Consider the following 20,694-nt stretch of genomic DNA (forward strand, 5'->3'; position numbering starts at 1 on the left):
CCAACCCTTAATAATGTTCTAACAATTATACTTTGTGATTTAAAATACAGGGTACTTCACAGGGGCTATGTGCCAATGTGACCACTGCTTAAATAATACACTCCTATATATTGAAATTGCAAAAGGATAAACTGTAAGCTTGTAGTAGGTGTTGCTAAATCCGCAAATTCAGAAATTTCAAGCACCTGGCTCCAATTTGTGGCATATGGGAAGGGCAGGTTTTTTTGGGTTTTTGCCATATGCAACCTAAAAATCGGATTAAGTGATGTGTGTGTGTATGAGAGATGTCTCTTGTTTGTCACTATGCTAGTTCTACCTGTTTAAGGAGAGGTGTCATGAACTGACAGACCTTGGATTATCACTTTAGCAGATCATTTTGTACCCAGCCTGTTCACTGTTGAAAATCCCAGAGCATGGGAGAACAGACTGGAATGACAACAAGCGGCGCGGCATCTCCACACTTTGCCATCAGGCACATCTTGGACGACATTGGTTGGCAAATGCAAAGTGAGCGGTCTACAGCCAGTCTTATAGGGCTCTATCATTAGATTTTCATAATTTTAGATAAACATATGCATGGATAGCCTTTAAAAGGCTATTCAGGTGCTGCTAATTGTTTTACAGAAGACCCCCTCGTTTTCATTAATTACCGTTAAAACGGATATGCTAATTAGTCCCACGGTGCGTTGTGGGTGTTCCGTGCACCCTCCAGTGTCATACTTTAGTCACACCCATTCCTCTTACTTGTGCCTCCAGCCCTCCTCCTTCTTGTGATTCACCGCCTCTTCCCGACGATTTTCGATTAAAGTCTCACGCAGTAGCGCTCCTTGTAGAAAAATGATTAGCAGGACCTGATTAGAATTTTTAACTCTTATTAGGCATATGTTTATCTAAAATTACGAAAATCTAATGATAGAGCCCTTTTAATGAGTTGTGTGTTCTGTGTGGTATAATTGTCATCAGACAGTCACAATGAACCTCATGCCATGATGTATATGTATGTGCACTACATAAAGTAAGATTTTTAAAAAAATCCTATTCACATCTAAGGGAGGGTTCACACGGTGTATCGTGCCGCGTGATGTGGCACGTCTACGCCGTGGGACCCTTTGCGGGCCGTACACGCTCCCATTGATTTAAATGGGAGAGGGGATCGTATGCGCTGCGCTAGTTTGCGGCCGTGATGTTGCAACATCACGGTTGCAAACTGCAAAGGGTCCCGCGGCGTAGACGTGCCACATCACACGGCACGATACACCGTGTGAACCCTCCCTAAGGGTGAGTTCACACAGTGGAAAGTGGAGAGGAATTTCTCTTCATTTTCTGCCGCTGTCTTCTGCCCGTGGCCTACTAGTGATGGGATGCAGATGCAAGGCTTCAGCATTCAGTTGCAGGTATGTGCTTCTGATTAGGCCCACATGAATGGTCCTTCCAAGGCTTAGTACACACAGAGTTTTTTGGCAGTGGATTTTGACGTGGAACCCGGCTCCCATTGACTTCAATGGGAGATACTTGCTTCTTGTTGGTATGTTCACACGGCAGAATTTGCATTCGGCTAGCCGCGACAGGATGCAGGTGCAATGTACCTCGCGCTGTGGCTGATTCAGCCGTGGAATCTGTGGCAAGAAAGGTCATCTCGCTTCTTTTTTCCACTAGTTAGTAGTGGCTCCCATTGAAGTTGGATTACGCCTCAAAATCCACTGCCAAAAAGCTCTGTGAACTGAAAACAATGAAAGACAGAATCAGCTACAGATTTCTGTGTTAACTTACCCTAACATGTTTCTCAAACCTGTGATTTCGATATTTATCAGACCTTTTTTTTTTTTATTCAGTTATTCAATTATTGTTGAGGAAGGTATAACAGGCTGAAATATATTGCTCCATGGGCTCTGCACACAGGACAGCTGACATTGGGTTGACTGCAATGGACAGCAACCTCAATTTACTGATACAATTTTCTGATAAAAATCATCCGCCATCACATCTTATGACTTTTGGGAACATTGTTTTCAAATCTTATTTTTGAAGAGGGGGTAACTGCCAGTTGATCCTTTGAGCTGCCACTTTTGGATTTTTATTTTTTTTTTGAGCCAAAGCCAGGAATGGATTGAGCAGAAGGGAAAAGTATAAGAGCTTCCCTTTATATTTCCCATTCCTCTTCTGGCCTTTCCTGGCTTTGGCTCCAAAAAATGCAGCAAAATCTGCAAAACCCCCCAAAAAACTGAGTCTCTGCAATGCCTTAGTCTGAAAGCTACTTGAAATTTTGTTTTGCATTCAGAAAGTGTGTTGGGCATGAATTGGCATCCTGTGTACACCTGATACCTTTTCTTTATAGTTGGCAATATAGAGAATATTTGGTTGACCTTACTTTTAACCAATAGAGATGAGCGAACACTGTTCGGATCAGCCGATCCGAACAGCACGCTCCCATAGAAATGAATGGAAGCACCTGTGACGCCAGCCGGCCGCCGGCAAAGTCAGCGTCACAGGTGCTTCCATTCATTTCTATGGGTGCGTGCTGTTCGGATCAGCTGATCCGAACAGTGTTCGCTCATCTCTATTAACCAAGCATTTTGATAGTAAACTCACCTTTAGTGGACTGTCATGCATGGAAGCATGTCTAATAAAATTATCCTTTAGCTAATGCTCTTTTTGGTACCAGGCCGGTAAATGTAGTGTTCAGTCATGTAACGCATGTGGTACCATACAATAAGGTTCCTTTATTGGAAGTTTAGAAGCTCATTGGGAAGGATGGGGGATGTAAAATAGAGCAGAAAAAAAAACCTTCCCCTTTGCAGTGTTGCAGTTTTATCGCAATCTCAATCTTTGCGTTGCCATGATTTTTTACTTGTAACATTCTTTTAATAAAATACTTTTTATTTTTATGAGAAAATCATAGCTGGGCTCCTGACAAGTCCCAGACCACAGAAAGTTTTTGCATTCGTGGTCGTATCCATTTACAACTGATCAAGACAACAGACTCACCAGTCTGTAACTACTTATACTTGCAATAATGTTTAACTTTTAATTCTCTACAAATATAGATCTGATTATGTTCCTGGGAATATCCCTTTAAGGCATATAAAATACTTCTCCTTGATCCAGAGCTTGCCAGAGCTTCGGCAGACTTGTACTGGGTAACTTGGTATGAGGTTGTAATAAGGAATAGTCAGTATTGTATTTAGCTATATACATCTATATAGTATTGTACAATACAGAACCTACAGTAGAATAAAAAGATCTTAATTGAGATTGACGGCTTGTACTGTACATCCTAATACATTATGCGTACATCTGGCTAGGCTCACGTTCACACTAGAGGGCACCCTTCCTCCTCTTATGGATGCAGCACACCATTTCCTTGTCTATAGCGCAGAAGAGGGATTGCAAAGGAAAGACAGATGAAAAGGGGAAAGGCTGAGACCACTTCTGGAAATACGACTTAGAAGTAGAGTCTGAAGCTGTACCATAGAAGGAAATTCTTGCATCCTGTATATAGAGCAATTTGTTGGTGCTTTCTCTTCTCCTACCTCCTGTCTTCCTACCTGCTTTATCTGGGTGTTTTATGTCTAGGATGGATCCAAGAAGTAGGACCAGCCAAATGCCTGCTTTCTTGTCTATCCTGGCTCTTATGCTGCTGACCCTTCTAGATTCATCATCTGCAGTAACAGGTAGGACAATGTTCTGTAAGACTCTGACAAAATATATTCTTACTGTTAAAGATTATTGTTGAACTTTTCACTTCACTTTTGTCATTAGAATAAGTTAATACAAGAGCGGCAATTGCTGCAGGTTATCCAGTATAGAGGTAATGATGTGTAATGTTACAGTGCGTTTGTCTTTAGGACAGGTTGTATGTATTAATACATATACATTGTACATAAGTCAAGTTTAGAGATCATCTTAAAGTAACGTGAAGAAAACCTAGTCAATCGCAGTAAGGACCACAAGTGTCAGAGATATAAGACATTGATCTTGGAATACTTATTAAGAGAATATAAACTATGTGACACTCCTTCAGATTTTTTTTGAATGGATTAAATTTTTTTTATTTTATTTTGTATGACTGTACAGATTATAATAACTTGTCCTAACCTGCAAATACTTTTGTGCTTCAGTGTATTGTAATAATCTATGTCTGGAGGAGTTTCCCTTGAAACACCTCTACATGTCTATGCATAGAGATGCCAAGCAGATTTTGATTAAGTGCTTGTTACCTTAAGGCCCCCGATTTCATGGCAAGTCAAGTATAGTCAATTGCTGACTAAACGTAAAAAATCTTGTATTTTGCATCATATATCTGCAATTCGGCACATCATCTAAAAATAAAATATCAGTTTCTCTGCTATACTGTTTGGAATATGGTATAAAAGTCATGCCAGCATATCTATCAGTCTACAGTGTAAAGCAGATTCCTAGACATAGGACAAGCTATAGGTTACATTATATGGAAAACCTCTGGTCCTCTAATACAGTTCAGTGAGGTTGTCCAGAAATTGCACTTTATTGGCTTCAGCGGAAGGGACCGAACAGGTGTCTCCAACTTCTACTCCCATCCGGACTGTTAATATCGATGGGTAATTACTGGCAAACCTTTAATTTTCCCTGTAGAAAAACGTGCACGTCTAATGGTTATATGCAAGGTCGCCAGATGTCGACAACATTGTGGAGATTTGTAGCAATCACTTGTTGACCTCATCTCTTGTTACTAAGCCATGGCATGAAGATATCCAGGTCTCTGCTGACATCAAAGGGTCATCAGAAGTCTGAAGGAGTCTAGTGAAGAATTATGATTTTTGTGTTCCTCAGTCCCCCCCCCCCCCCAAACAAACAGCAGGAGAAAGTGGTAAGATAAGATAAGATAAGATAAGATAAGATATTCCTTTAATAGTCCCACAATGGGGAAATTTCAGTGATACAGTTTCATAGATGGTACAGTAGTATATAACAAGAGAGAAACACATAGAAGCTCATGGCAGATAGAGAAATCCTAGGAATCATAGCAACTAAAAAGGAAAGAAACACAGACACACTGCAGGATCATTTAGTTCTCTGTGCAGATTGATGTTAATAATAATAATTATAATAATAATAATAATACAGCCGACTTGGTTGTAGGACACGAGGAGGGGGGGTCACAGCATGTGGATATAACAAGCAGAAATTTTTGCAGAGGTGGGGGACATATGCAGCTATCATGATACATGTGGTAGTTCCTTTGGTAGGTAGTGAGATCTCCTGCTCACAGCTGATAGTTCGGTATCTTGCATCAGCACTATTGTCCTTTTAACCACAAAAAATGCCCCAAATGTCCTTCATCACAAGCCATCCTCCTCCTCCTTACCACAGTGTTCTACTGCCCCAAGGAAGTCAGAGACCATCCAGGTATACATGGTGCTGCTCTCTTGCCAAGCTTCCATAACTCCTGGGGTAGGTGGGTGATGGTAGGTTCCCAGGTTGTAACAGAGTCCCACGTGTCCACAGTAATAGAAAGAAATACCAGTCAGCTGTAGGCATCTTCACACATCAGCAATTGACGCCAGAAATCATCTCCTTGAACGAAGAAGTCCGCATTTCCATGTAGGTTTCTCTTCCATGCCGCATGTTGAGCCATGCTGTCCTAGCTGGGGGGATGGTAAGAGGCACATGTGGAAACCAGCTGAACCAGGTCTTGAGTCCATGCTTTACAATGGAAACAAAAGGAACAAAAAACTCCACAGGGTCTTCCATTCGATTTATAGTTGATAAATTCATAGTGCTAGATTGCTTGGTTACCGGATTGTTGAAGATACAGAGAAAAAGAGTGAAAAAGGAAAGAAAAGTTTGCTCCCAGCTTGGAGCACTGCATCAAGGCAGCCAGCCTCTCAGGGGGTGGCGCCTAATGGGCAAGTGTATAGGAATGGGCTATAAGGAATGTACATATTTCACCAATTTTGGGGATGAAACTCTACAGCAACGATTTCCAACAAGGATTCCATGGAACTGGATCAGGAGTTTGTTAAAAAAAAACGGCAGCATGGACTCTTGTGTTTAATAAAAGTAATAATAACTTTGCACCAAGATATTCTGCAGCACTTTACAATTCAAATCTACATAAAAGATGGCAGACTCAACCAGCTCATAGATGCCAGGAGTACAGGCAAAAAAGTGAATAAATCTCAGCCCAAACCTAAAATTAGTGAGTGCTTTACACCCCCATTACTCCAGTTGTTTTCCAGTTAGAAATTGGGTTTTAGTGTTTATTGTGAATGATAACACATTTTACTGGTTTTCCAAGATTGGTTATTGGTGTTCTCCAGTCACAAAAAGCCTAAAAATGGCGACTTATCTTGGGGTAGACCAGTGTGGAATCCATCTAATCGCTAAATGTCAGTGCAGAAATCTGTCTAATGGTCCCTTTGTACCAAAACCTGTCAGAATACAGATGAGTATTATAGAATATTTATATAATCTGTTACACGTTCCTTCACCAAACTCCTTTTAGTTTCCCATTGGTCATTGCCACCCCAATACACTACTTTGTGTCCAGTTACTGGACAAAGTTTAGCTAATTGCAGTTTTCTTTTTAATATTAAAAGCAGATATATACACATATAACTTTTTTTCTAACCTGCTTTTTTACTTTCTCATTTCTATGTTTTTTGTTTTTTTTTCATATTCTATTTTCTGTATATGATTATGGGGGCTGCCATCTTGTCTGAGCTTCTTATCTGCTTTAATATTTAGTGATCTGCTTTACAACATTAGTTCCCAAACTTTTCGGAAAGTGGGAACCCCCCTCCCCCCTCCTGCTATTGTACTCAGTCCCATTTGAAAAAAAAAAGTCACATATTCAGCCTCTTTTATTGTTCTCAACTGCATATTGCCAATGCTATACTAATTCTTTCTGCACACACGCCTACTACACACACAGCACTGCTATCTCCATTTTCTCCCCTACACACAGATCTGCTACCTCCACATTTCTTACATAAAGTTTTACTGTCTGCATTTCCTAAACACCCTTGGCTAGCTGTACTGTCTCCATGTTTTCCCCCTTCACACACCACAATGCTGTCTGCATACTTTCCTTCCTACTTATATTGCTCCCCACACCCATAATTCTGTTAATATTATGTCAAGACCTGGGCAGTTTACATACACTGAGGTATTGTCCAAGCTCTGTCACTGCATGCCACTAGGTAGTCACATGACTGCAGTTCTGCAGTGTAGAAAAAAAATTCTTAAATTGGCTCACAACCCTCCCCCTTGGAAGTTTCGACCCACAGTTTAAGAAACAGCGCTTTATAAGTATTTATGGCCATAGGCAGCAATAGTCTGGAAATGACTCATTGAGGTCTATTGGAGAGTTATCCATACATGCTCTGTGATGGGGAGTAGGGTTGAGCCGATCTTGACTTTTCAGGATCGATTTTAAAATCCGATTTCCGATCATTTTTCATTCGAACCCGATCTCGATCCCAATTCCGATCCCAATGCAAGTCAATGGGATTTTTTTATTAATCGGAGATCGGATTTTAAAAGCAATCCTATTCACTACACAGCATGGAATCTAACAATTGAACGCTTTAATTGTTAGAATCCACGCTGTGTAGTGAATCACTAAGTAGCCAGAGGATTTTTTTTTAATCCTCTGGCTACTTAGTCCCCCCTGGTGTCCACTTACCTGCAGAGATGGCTGCTCTGGTGCCCGGTGTTCTTCTTTGCCTCACTGCCGCTCCATGCTGCTCTTCTCACCTCGCTGCCCCCTGCCTCCCAGATTAGGAGAGTGTGGGCGGGTACTGGGAGGGGAGACGTCACGTCTCCCCGCCCTGTACCCGCCCATACTCTCCTAAGTCACAAGCCCCGCCTTCCTAGCTCTTTAAACACTAACCTGGGAGGCGGCGGCAGTGAGGCGACAAGAGCAACGTGGAGCGGCAGCGAAGCGAAGAAGAAGGAGAACACCGGGCACTGGAGCAGCCATCTCTGGAGGTAAGTAGCTACTAGAGATGTTAGTTTAGTCTCCCATTAGAATGAATGGAGGCAGCCGGCACGCAGGGGGTTAAGGCTGTGTGCCGGCTGCTTCAATTCATTCCTATGGAACCGTAGCGGAGTCTTCACACTGAGTATATACTCCACTCAGAATGAGTGGAGCGTATACTCAGTGTGAAGGCTAAGCAAAGCATTGTGGGAAATAGTACCGATCTTGATCCCACCTAAAAAGATCGTGTTCGGAATTCCGATTGTGATCGTGAAATTTTCTCGATCTCCGATCGGAATCCGATCTTTTCTGAACATGATCGCTCAACCCTAATGGGGAGTCAATATGTTGTGACTTCATCTACTGACATTCTTTTTACATTACACTGTTACATTAAACCAATAATCTATAACATTATATTTTGCCTTCAAAACAGTCTGACTAACCCAAGTAGGGGCTCCATAAGAAGACGTCTTGTGGTAGGGGAAACATGGTGGGTCAGTGGTTAGCGCTGCAGCTATATGGGGCTCACAATCTACATAAAAAAAAAAAGAAGAAGAAGAAAAAAAAGAAGACGTCTTGTTGTATCTTTCACCAAGATGTTAGTGGCAGATCCATTAAGACCTGCAAGTTGCCTGTTGGAACATTCATAGGTCAGACTAATCTTTGCAGCACATTTCAGGGATGTTTATTTGACTTGAGATCTGGAGAACTTAAAGATAAATTCAACACTTACAAATCGCTGTCATGTTTCTTAGAACAAGAAACCGTTTTTGCTATGAGCATGATCGTGCTGCAAGATGGCAGTGCTGTCAGGAAATACCATTGCTATGTAGGGGTAAACTTGGTATGCATATAAAGCAAATGGATCTACGCGTACTCAAAAGTATTTTGATCGCGTTTCTTTGTAGCAGAAATTTCAACAAAGAACAAGCACTGATACAACTAAAACATAACATTTAATGGATATACCTTAAAATCATGCTATAGACATGAAATAAATATAAAAAGATCACAATACCCTATGTAGGTATACCGTGAACAGCACCAAACCCTTATCCAGGGCATACATAAACTGTCTAGTACCAATGTATTATACTTCCACTATGCCTAGCAAAAGACAAGCAATTTTTGCCCAGCACAAAACAAGTAGTATAGATAAAAGGTAAACAAGAACAGTCTTACCAAACTTGAAGGGTGGGATACATTCATCTGGTGCAGGGTGTACCACAGGTGGATAGCTTATCCCTGTTCTTAACCTGCCGATACAACCTCACACCCGTAAGACTCCCGCCCTAACAAGGGCAGTCCCAAGCTGACCCTCAGATGGCCCTAAGTATCCCTACGCGTTTCCTGGTACAATTATGCACCATTCATCAGGGGACCTTAACTACAACTGACTATTGACTTATAGATAGACCGTATTCCATCCAATATGAGTGTGCCCACAGTGGTTGAGCACCATCTAGATGGAATGACCTACTCCTCTTGCTGACTACAGGTAGTGACACTGGCAGCCAACTGTAAACTGGCAGTAAACTTGGTATGCAACAATATTAAAGTAATACAACTGCTGCCAGGATCGAAGGTTTCCCAGTAAAACGCTTCCAAGAGTATCATGCTACCCCTAGGGTTCATTGCTGGGTTCTTGTTGTTTATCTTATATAATATTTCCTTGGTTGAACTTGATGGAATTTTTGTCTTTTATGGCAGCAATACCCTGTTATGTCCCAAATAGCATATCTTGTATAGTATTTTGTATATGTAGTCCAACCAGTCCAACCAACATTGATCATATTATTAAACTGACATTAAACAGTCCAATGTTAAATAAAGAGTCAACCGAGAAAACACTATAAAGAAAGAAGTATTAATGTAGAGCAGGTGTTGGATGTGGCTTTTCAGTATTTCCAGCTGTTGGCACATTCCTTGTTTTCCATAGGTAATAGACATACCAAGTATGGTACTCGTTGTACAGTTAGAAAGAAATTAGCTTTCATTAATAAAATGCAAATGGAAACTCTGTATGTGAAAATGGAGTAGGATGTTTGGAGAATACACAAAACAATGCACAAGTTTTTTCCGAGCTCTCAGGTTATTAGTAGAACGCGGCTTCCAGCCAATTGGTTTCTAGCCAGTCCTTGCATTATTTCTATAAGAGCACTTGGAGAACATGTACATTACATTTGCTTTAAAGACTTGGTACCACTGGAAACAACATACGCTAAAGCTTATTGCTTATACATAACAGGAGACTCTATACATATCCTTTTTTACGTACTTGACTTATTAGGAGAAACAATGAAAGCTGTGCCACAGTTTGACACTTAGGTACATAAAACTGCCTGAATAAAAAATGCCTGGTAGCAAAAATACCCATACCACATCATCTGCCAGTGGGTGATGACTGTCGGACAAGAAGTGGTAGCAGTAGCAGCAGCAGGCCACAGTTGGCCTTTTATTGCCATTTTTCTTCTTCTTTTTTTTAATATTCAACATTTGTCTTTAACCAGTAGACACATTTTCATTTTTGTTGGTATGTGAACTATATTCATTTGGATTATCCAAATAACTTTTGTGGTTTTTTTGGGTGGTATTTAGGGCTTTATTTTTATAAACATAATAGACCTTTGGGCGCATTTTAACATTACTTTTTTAATTTGCCGATTTCCCCTGTAATTGTGGTTATTAGCCCCAGTTATAGGAGGAATACAGCCTCCTTACACTTACTGTAGAGCTGATATGGGACTATGGGACCCAGCACCTAGCTGAAATTCCCAGTCGATGATACTGCCGAGGTCAGCTAGGTGGCTGGAAGATGCTGGGGAAGGACAGTGGATGATACAAGGTAACACAGGAGAGAGGAGAGGTGTGGAAAGGGGAATATGACTGTTTATTAGTTCCCCCCACACACAACTTTGTATATTATACTCTGTCCTTACAGTTCAAATTGAATACGTTTCGATCTGAAACAAAAGTTACAGGTGAAACTTGTGAATATTTGCTAAATTAATCTTGTAAGATTCAACCATCTCTAATCCCACACAGTAGGGACATGGAGGAATGACTTGTGCCTAAAATTATGCATAAACCTATTGGCTGATAAATACGGTTGAATATACCTAGACGTAAACTGAAGAATGGCATTAACATCAATTTCTTAAGTACTCAATCGGTATCTACTGTCACAAAAATGTTCCTCTCAATTTCATCAAGCCTCAGATAACACCTAACACTTCTGGTTATTAAAGTCACTATGGTGGGTGAAGATTGTAACGTGTGTAATTGTTGTGTAATAGTGTACTCAGCGTGGTCAGTATTGCTTATATGGTTGCCATCCACTACCATTACTATTCCCCTCTTAGTTTAAAGTACATACTTCTATCTCAAATATAATGAATTCCTAGCTTACAATAGATGTACACACTGTCTAGAAACACAGATAAGACATACAAAGCTAAGCAAAGGACATAAATCTATTGTGCTTCTTTGCTGAGTAGCAATTTGCCCCGAACATCACATTTTTGGTGCTCGTACCTTCTCCACAGCCTGAGGACACATACATTCCACCCTACCCTAATGCTCTTTTATGTACATATCTGGAAATTATTGTGTCTTTAAGTTTACCGACATTCACCACATGGTCACCGCATGATGCTCCTTAAAGTCCTGACAACTTGTGTATTGTTGTAGGCACGGCAATCTCCACCTCTAGCACTGGAGGGTATACAATTCAGTTTTGTAATAGTTAGATAGTAACTTAATAATATTACCCAGTTACCTGCTTGCATAGCCCCTCCCACTTCCTGAAGAGGCCGTAGTTACGTAAGTATGAACACAAATTATTCCCAAGACCGGACGCACCCAGACAATTATGTTGATATATTTGCTACTATGGTTGTGAAGATTCATAGACTTGTTTCCTTTGGCAGTTACTTCTAGCTAGCCGGTCCTTGAACAACCAAATTCGTGACATCCAAACCTTGAAAGATAACAAAATGCTGATTTTTTTTTCACTTTGTGAAATACAGTGAGAGGACAAGCCATGTTAAGGTTCCAGAGTTCATGTCAGAAATCTGCATGAAGCCAAACTTGTGACTCTTTGGCAACTCTGAGAAAATATAAACATGTATTAATTTTCTTGGAAGACTTTCATGGGATTTTGGTTTCTTAACTTCAAGATTTACTACTGCTCTTTAGTGGTGATGGATTTCAACTGAGGGAGACAGTGGTTGAAGAAAGTAATAGGATGAGGTTGTTGCTTCTATCTTCTATAATGTAAATGGTAGCTTAAGGTCCCCTTCACACAGCGTAAGCGCGTCACTCAATTAGACACGTATACACGTGTCCGAGCGCGGCGCTTCAAAATAGGGCCCATTGATTTCAATGGGAAGCACATGTATATTGGCATATATGCACGCTTCCCATTGAAATCAATGGGCTTTGTTTTGAAGCGCCGCGCTCGGACATGTGTATACGTGTCTAAATGAGCAGCGCGCTTATGCCATGTGAAGGGGCCCTAAAGGTTTTTTTTCCAATAACATAACCATATTCTAATTTATAGACAAAGGTTAAAACTTTTTTCAAATTTCAAATTAGTCAGAATTTTAAGGATTTTCTCTAACCCTCCTAATAGTTACAGTTTCACGTCTTAATCAGTTGCCAGTGGACTAACCTGGCCACAATAAGGAAATCATAACTGGGTTTTCTTTTTCTAAGCCCCATACCATGGAAGGTTCCTGCATTCATAATTGTATCCATTAGCAACTGATCACCACTAAAATGGCTCAAGAAAATCTTAAAAATTCTGAAAATTTTTACTTATATTTGCAAAAATATTAAAATTTTGTCTACAATTTTGAATATGGCTGTTTTTGAGAAAATCCCTTTAATTCCAATTAATTATGATACCGTCTATATATTGTAGTGCAATTTATTATAGCTGGGTGTCTATTAGACTTTGTAAAACTACAATTCATCTATAGGACTTGTTAAACACAAAGGAATATTTCCCAATACATAGCCTCATTACCCCATGAGACCAAAATATAGGACAGTTTATAGTCAAAGGTTTAGTATAAAAAATAAGCCATGATCTTTTATTCATAAAGTAAATTTGCCCAGAATTTTTTTTTCTAAACAAATCAAATAGTACAACTTCAATTTTTTTTTTAAAGTTGGAACACTGCAAAATATAAAGAAAATAAGAACGCAATGATTGAGAAATCACTTCTAGCCATATTGTAGTCAACACATATCAGAATATGAAAGTTAGAAATTTTTACATTTCATTTAAAAAAACAAAAAAAAAACAAACAAATTTAGAAATCAATGGCAGCCAAACAAGAATCTCAAGAAAGCTGGGACAGGACAGGATATCTCCCACCATATAGCAGTCTCTCTTTTTACAAAAGCCTGCAAAAGTCTGGGAACTGTGCAACCAATTGCTGGAGTTCTGAGAGAGTGATATCCTATTCTTCTCTTATGTAGGATTCTAGCTCAACAGTCCTGGACAGATTTTTTAAATTTTTTTTTTATAAGCTTTCAAATGTTTTCTATTGGTGAAATGTCTGGAGTGCAAGCAGGTCAATTCAGCATCCGGACTCTCCTTTTGTAAAGCCATTCTCTAGTGATTCTCTACTTCATAGGTATTACAACAGACATGAGGAGCCCGTGCTTCATCTTGATTATTATCCTTGCAACCAAAATAGAATTCGTAGGCTTTGCAGATCATGGGCGTAAAGTTTCTTTTTTTGTGCAGCAAATACAAACTCACCACAAATGTAGCAAAAGTTGTCTACCTTATTAACACAATCACGGGGCATAGTGCACTGCAGCTCAAAGCTGAGGATGTTGTGGCAAGTTGTCTGGCATCTGCTCCTTGTATATTGGATGTGGCTACCCATAATCCTTTGTGGTGAGAAGACGTCATAGGAGACTCCTCTTGTCAAAGGTTTTGCAATGGAAGTTGTGCTTTTTTTTTAAGGTTTTTTGGTGATATCTGACCAGGTAACAGTTTTCCATTTTGTTCCAGTCCATTTTATGAGCTTTGACCTAGAGAAGAGAGGAGCATTTCTGTATTGTGATGATATATGGCTTATTCTATGCATGATACAGCTATAACTTGCATTTGTGGATTGTACAACAGCAATGATTTTTGGACGTATTCTTGAGCACAGGCAGTGATTTGTGTTACTGATTTTTCAATGTAGTGCAACCTGAGGGCCTTTAGATCCATAGTCGACGTTCAGCCTTGTGCAGATGAATTACTCCAGAGTCTCTGAATCTTTTGATGATATTATGTGCTGTAGATGGTGGGATATTCAAAGTCTTTGCAAATTTATATTGCGGAACATTTTTCTGAAATTGGTCCACGGTTTTTAGATATCATTTTTCACACCTTCCATGCTTTTGAGAGACTCTCCCTCTCTAACATGCTCTTTTTATAAACAGTCATGTGACTTAGTTGAAAATTGGCCCTCCAGATGTTTTTCATTAGTGCCACTTATTTTTGCTGCATTTTTTAACCAGTTAATTTTTTTTAAATGAAATGGAAAAATGTTTAAACTTTCAACTACTAATATGTGTTCTATGTTCTATTATGAATAAATTATGGTTGTATGAGATTTCCAGATCACCTCATTCTTGTTTTCTTTACATTTCACACAGCATCCCAATTTTTTTTGGAATTGGGGTTGTAGCATTCTCTATTGGCTTTAGCAAAAGGAGGAATCTAAATCCCATAATTCTCTCCCTTGGTGATGTCGCCAAAGAACTACACTGTCAAACTTGCCTAGCTTGAAAGTAGTCCACTGGGGAGCTGAGCTATGAATGGCTGTGTTGTTTTAAAGCATTATGTCCTTTATGTCTTTTAAAAGATTTATGTTTTTAATATACATTTCAATGTTCTGGAATCTGGGACTCTTAAATTGTAAAAATATATGCATTGCTATTTATGGCATCTTGCTATCATATACATTTAGATCTTTAAAGATGACCTTTCACGTCCTCGGGCACACGCGTTATAATGTACCACTAGAAAGCTTTCCCGTTCTGTGTCCCCGATGAAGAGCTATCGGTGCCGGTACCGTAGCTCTTCAGTGTCAGAAGGGCATTTCTGACAGTCAGTCAGGAATGCCCTTCTTCACAGTAGCATCTATAGCGCTGTACTGTGAGAGGGGACGTTCCTTACCGCCAGGGATGATGCTGAGTGTTGAGGAATGTCTCTCCTTCTCCCGTCATCGCTGGGTGGTAAGGAATGCCCCCTCTCACAGTACAGTGCACTGTCGACTTTCTAGCGATGCAATACACCTCATGTGCCCGAGGACGTGAAAAGTCCTCTTTAAGTGCAACTACAAAAGATTTTGCTAGCTCAACAGTAAGAGGGATCTATAGTTTAATTTCTGTGTGTTCCAATATAAACACGCTTACTTAAAGGCTTTGTCCAGGCTAAAATTTTAAAGGGATTCTACTATTAAAACATGTTTTTTTCTAATGACTATGTCAGAATAGCCTTAACCTTTTGATGTGGTCTCCGCCGCGCTGGTCATCCGAAATATCGTTTTTTCCCGGTATGCTAATGAGTGTCCGGCAGCAATGAGGGTGGGCCCCAGCGCTCATACGCCGATGGAGGCGACCACACTGCTGCCGGAACTGGGCAATCCAGCCATGCCTTTTTCCTGACCTGCCTCCTCCCCTTCTGTGTCCTCTTATTTTGTCGTCATGGGTGACGTATGCGCAGTCGGCTCTGGCAGTGAGACCCTGTTAGAGCTGACTGCGCAGTACGTTCCGCGAAGTATTTGCTGAACAGAGTGTACTGCGCATGCTCAGTAAGGTCCGTACAGGCCTCCGACGCCTGGATGAGTTCACTCGCGCGTCGGAGGGCTGTACGGACCTTACTGAGCATGCGCAGTACACTCTGGCAAATACTTCACGCCTTCTTCCTGATCTGCCTCCTCCTCTTCTGTGTCCTCTTCTTTCGTCGTCAGGGGTGAGGCAGGGCTTCATTTTTATGTTATTTTTATTTTTGCATGTTTTTTTTATTTTTATATATGCAGAAAAATATAAACAAAAACGAGGGGAAATGAGTATGTTTTTAACTTTTCACTTTTTTTTTTTTATTTAATAGCACAAAGTACTACTATCAAAAATATATATATACCCAGTTACAGGAGGAATACAGCCTCCTGCCTATGACTGCAGAGTGGATCTGGACCCAGCAGCTCTAACCGTCTCTGATCCTTGACAGATCACGTGACTGCTGGGTCAGAGGGGAGCTGCAACATTGAGCAGTGTACACTGCAATTGGGGAGGCAGGGAAGGTAATAAACCATCCCTGCCTTCTCTAGTTAAGCTGTGGCTGTAGTAACAGCCACCCTCCTGTTTCATGCAGCTGCTTAAAACTGCAAGGACGCACCACTATGACCTTGCAGAACAAGAGAGGGACCACCCGGACACATATAGACTAATTTTATAGATTTGCCCACTGACAAAGACATGAACAGTCTTGCAAAATGTCATCCTAAATGCAAATTTATAAAAATTATAGTGATTTTCTGGATTTTATTTTTGATATTCTATCTCTCACTGTTAATATCAACTCACCCTTAAAATTAGACTGTTTTTGTCTTTGTCAGTGGACAAACAAAATCAGCAAGGGATCAAAAAATTATTTCCTTCACTGTACATCATATTTGCCAATATTGGCTAGGCTATACCAGGAGAACAGCACATGAAGCTTGGTGCAAAATTTTTCAGGTTGGTCAGGTCTGAAAATGGGCCAACCAAGCTCTTGTTTGCGACATGACTTACACGTAATACGTGCACACCATGCATAGGATGACAGAGAGCCCAGTGAATACAGGAGCTTTTCGCTGGGCCCAGGAGATATGCTAGCTCTTAAGTCCTGGAACCTCCCAAATGTTTCAATACAGTTGGCAAGTATGGCATATCTGTACATGTACATTGCACATAATTTACACACACACTTAACTGAAGTCTGGGCATAATGGAGGAAGCCCAAGAGAACAGTAAAGAAGTTATAGTTTTTAGTAGAAGGACAGCTATAGGCACTGAGCAGATGATAGGATGGAGCCCTCCAATATTTTCCTGTCTCTCCTTCTGCAGACTACCTCACCCTCCCTCTCCTGTCATGTCCTGACTACTGAGTAATTTCTGTATAAAGTTACAACCAAAAAGCTCTGGAAAAATAAATGTCAATCAGGGGCTTTGCAGAGAAAGCAAAAAAGAGCTGTGGTTGTATAAATCCATCAGCCAATTCTGTATATGGACCAAACCGGTGAGTGGCCATTTATATCTGCACACTCTTCTGTTAGAATAGAGAGTTCTAGGAGCTTACAAGGGCCCAGGCCACGGTGATTACATGAAGAGGGCCTGGGTCACCGGTAAATAGACCTCCAAGAACATGCAATTTTGATGTTGGGAAAATGATTCTTTGATTTTTTGGTCAGAAGTGGTAATATCTCTCATTAGGAAGAGATGATACAGGGACTTATTAGACCATGCATGCCTTGCTACGAATTCTGTGTAAGGAATATAGAATATAAGACCTCATTGGAGAAAAAGTGGAATTTGCTCTTAGCCCCACCTTTTGGAAGGTAGGTCCCTATAGATTAATGCTTGGTTTTCAAAGAAACCTAAAACCATATCTGGGAATGACTGACCTCACCAATGTGGCCTTTTTTGCATATCTCTTACCCATAATTCATAGCAGGGTATGTGTAGTATAATAGATTCCTGCACCAGTTTCTCCCAAATGAGACATTAGCCCCTGGGACCCACATCAAGACCTATGACACAGCCAGCCAGTACCTACTGCGCACAACAGTCTGTGAATGTGATCATCTTCCTTTTGGATGGGTTATTCTGGCTTGACTGTTATTCTCAGATTATACCCTTAGGTTTTCTGGAAAACCAAGCATTAATCAATAGGTTGCTACCTTCCACACAGTGGTACTAAGAGCACAATCCCCTTTTTCTTTTTTTCAAATGCAATTTTAATTAAAATTTGCAATAGTGTAAAAGTACACACATTAGACAAGAACAAATCCATAAAGTTGGGTAACCACAAATACAAAGCAATAAAATTACAGGCATAACAAATAAAACACTAGGGTAAGGAGAACAAAGAAAAGGGGAAGAAAGGGATGAGATAGGTCAAAGATTGTGCAAGGTGCAGTCGGCATCCTATGGAGCAAAATCCTTTTTTCTTCATTGAGGTCAAATGTTTGGTATGAAACAGAAATAAATCAAACTGAAAGTGATGAAAGACATCAGTAGAATCTTTATTTGTGACAAATCTAATTTCTTGGTTCTTTAAATTGTGGTGGAAGTATTAAATATGTTTCTTGGATGTTCCTCTACAGTGAATGGGATCCCAAAGTCTGGTCAATATCTGAATTCCTTCTGGGTTTTATTTAATATTCTTTTCCACTAGCCTCACTTTTCTTTCTGGCATAGGAGTGCATTAGTATGCAGTCGTACTGTTTTTTGAGCTTGGAAGTCTGTAAAAAATTTTGGACACTTTGAAAACTGCAGAAATTGTGTGCAAGTTTGATGGAAGTGGGGTGTAAAACGGGAATAGGTAATACTCACATAAGAGAAGGAGGCAAGCTTGTGTTCTGTTTCCCACATGACATACTACTGATGATAACACATGTACTTTTGGGGTCTGTCACCTTTTGCAGGCATGTGAACTGCCCTAATGGATAAGGGTTTCTATGACTATCTATGGAGGCCAAATGACCTAATAAACCTCTACTGGGCAAGAGTCAGTTACTAGTTGATTGTAAGGATCTTGACTAACACAGGAAAATCATCTTTCTGAACCCGCAGCCCAGGACTGTTTAAAGCTAAGGCCCCACGGGCCGTAAACACAGTGATAAAGCGCTGCGGGAAGAACGGCTGCGTGATCGCATTGCGGTTCTTTCCGCAGCGCTTTGAAGAGAAAGTTCACGGAGTTTTCCTTTGCGGACTTTTTCTTCCCATCATATCTACGGGAAAGCCGCCGTTGTTTCCGTAGATATAATTGACATGCTGCGATTTGCAAAGCCGCAATGGCAGCGTATCCGCACAGCGTTTTTTTCCACAAAGTGGGGATGGGATTTGCATCCCCTTTGCTTGCACTGCGGGCAAATAGCGGCGTTTACGTCTCGTGGGGCCCCGGAATAAAAAGCCTCTTTGGCAGGATGTGGTTCTGTTTGCAGAAGTAATGATACCCCTTTACTCATACACCCTCCAGAAACCCCTGAACATCTAGGGGTATCCCTCTCAGATGTACCCCCATAATTAATCCTATTGTCCCATAATACAATGGGGCAGATAAACTAAACCTGTCTAGAACAAACCATCTTAAACTTCAGCAGATTTTTCAAGGTGTCTAATGGTGTTTAATAATGTAGCATACTGTTATACTGCGTGGTGTAACTTTACCAGCATACAGTGGCTATATTGTGATAGATACCAGTTCTACCCAGGCACTTTGCAGATTACAGTAGTTAAATCCTGTGACTCCTTCTCTTATTGGAGCCTTTTTTCTTTCTTTTTTCCTAATCTGATCCAGACTACCATGTTGACTTCTCCTGGCCATGGCTTTTCTTATGTAGAGCATCCAGACATTTTTAGATCCTTGCTTTTCTCGCATATGCCCAACCTTACACAAACTTACCATTCATGGTGTCTCAGACAGTAATAGCGACCCAAATGGCACTCCATAGTGCCTCCTTTAGGTCCCACATAGAGACAGTGCTCTTCTTAGTGCCCCAAACAGTAATAGTTTCCTCTTCAAACCCTATCTTATGTCTCACACAATAACTTCTCTAATAGTACCCCCTTGAGGATCCATATAGTGTGAGAAGGTGACAGTCAGCATGCTGGAGTCTAGATATATTCTGACTCATTACTGGGCCAGCTCCTGCATTCTAGTGCAGTTCCATGAGAGGAAAGGAGGTGTCTAATTCTTTCCTATAACCCTGAGTCCAATGAGACAATATTGCACCTGTTTTGTTTGTGTACCTGGAAATAAGCCATATGAATAATAAAATTAACCTACCATTTAGTTAGTTGCTCAGACGAGCAGGTTTTTATTTTGTTTTTGCCTGAAGTTAAGGCTGTATTTTGTTTTGTTTATTTTGTGCCTGAAGTCAAGGTTTTTTTATTTTCATGTTTTTTTTTTTTCTAAATAAACCAGTTTGCTGCATATTTTGTGTCCCTGTCTTGACTGTTTGGGTCTGCACCACTGCTTCTATCAGGCTAACTTCCCCACAATAGTAAGATTACACCAAAAAGGAACAGTGTCCCTGAAACTCACCCTTTCATGTTCCATCTAACAAAAATAAACTATTAATACTTCTATTTTTGAAAACTTTTTTCACATGCTCTCCTCCTTGTGGACATCCTGGCCCAGATGGTGCGATGCAGTGGCATTATTACTTCACCTCACTAGCATGTTGACACATACAGCCTGCAATTGACCCAAAATCTCATAGGCCACTAGTGCTTGCCTAGGGATCTGGGGCTGCAGGGATGCCGCCCCCTTCAGGGTCATGGTTGCAGCTCTTTGATTGCCAGGTCCCTGATTAATTTGATCCTAATGGAAGAAAAGCATGAACCCATTAAAATAAATATTTTTTGAGAAAACTAAAAATAGTTTTCCATGCATTATCTAAGTTTTCTATCCATTATGACTTGTGTTCATTGTTTGGCAGAGGACTGGA

The 20,694-nt window shown here is 40.4% G+C and overlaps 1 protein-coding gene across 1 annotated transcript in view; it reads left to right on the forward strand.

Moving 5' to 3' along the window:
* The first annotated feature begins 3,387 nt into the window (after window positions 1-3,387).
* Window positions 3,388-20,694, forward strand: part of FNDC1 (fibronectin type III domain containing 1) — a 150,041-nt gene continuing 132,734 nt past the window's right edge. The window contains exon 1 of the mRNA XM_075267680.1: window positions 3,388-3,671. Within this exon, the coding sequence (XP_075123781.1) occupies window positions 3,566-3,671 (106 nt within the window). The 5' untranslated portion in view covers window positions 3,388-3,565. The remainder of the gene's footprint in view (window positions 3,672-20,694) is intronic.

Source organism: Leptodactylus fuscus, chromosome 3 (genome assembly GCF_031893055.1).
Source record: "Leptodactylus fuscus isolate aLepFus1 chromosome 3, aLepFus1.hap2, whole genome shotgun sequence".
NCBI classification, from domain to species: Eukaryota; Metazoa; Chordata; class Amphibia; order Anura; family Leptodactylidae; genus Leptodactylus; species Leptodactylus fuscus.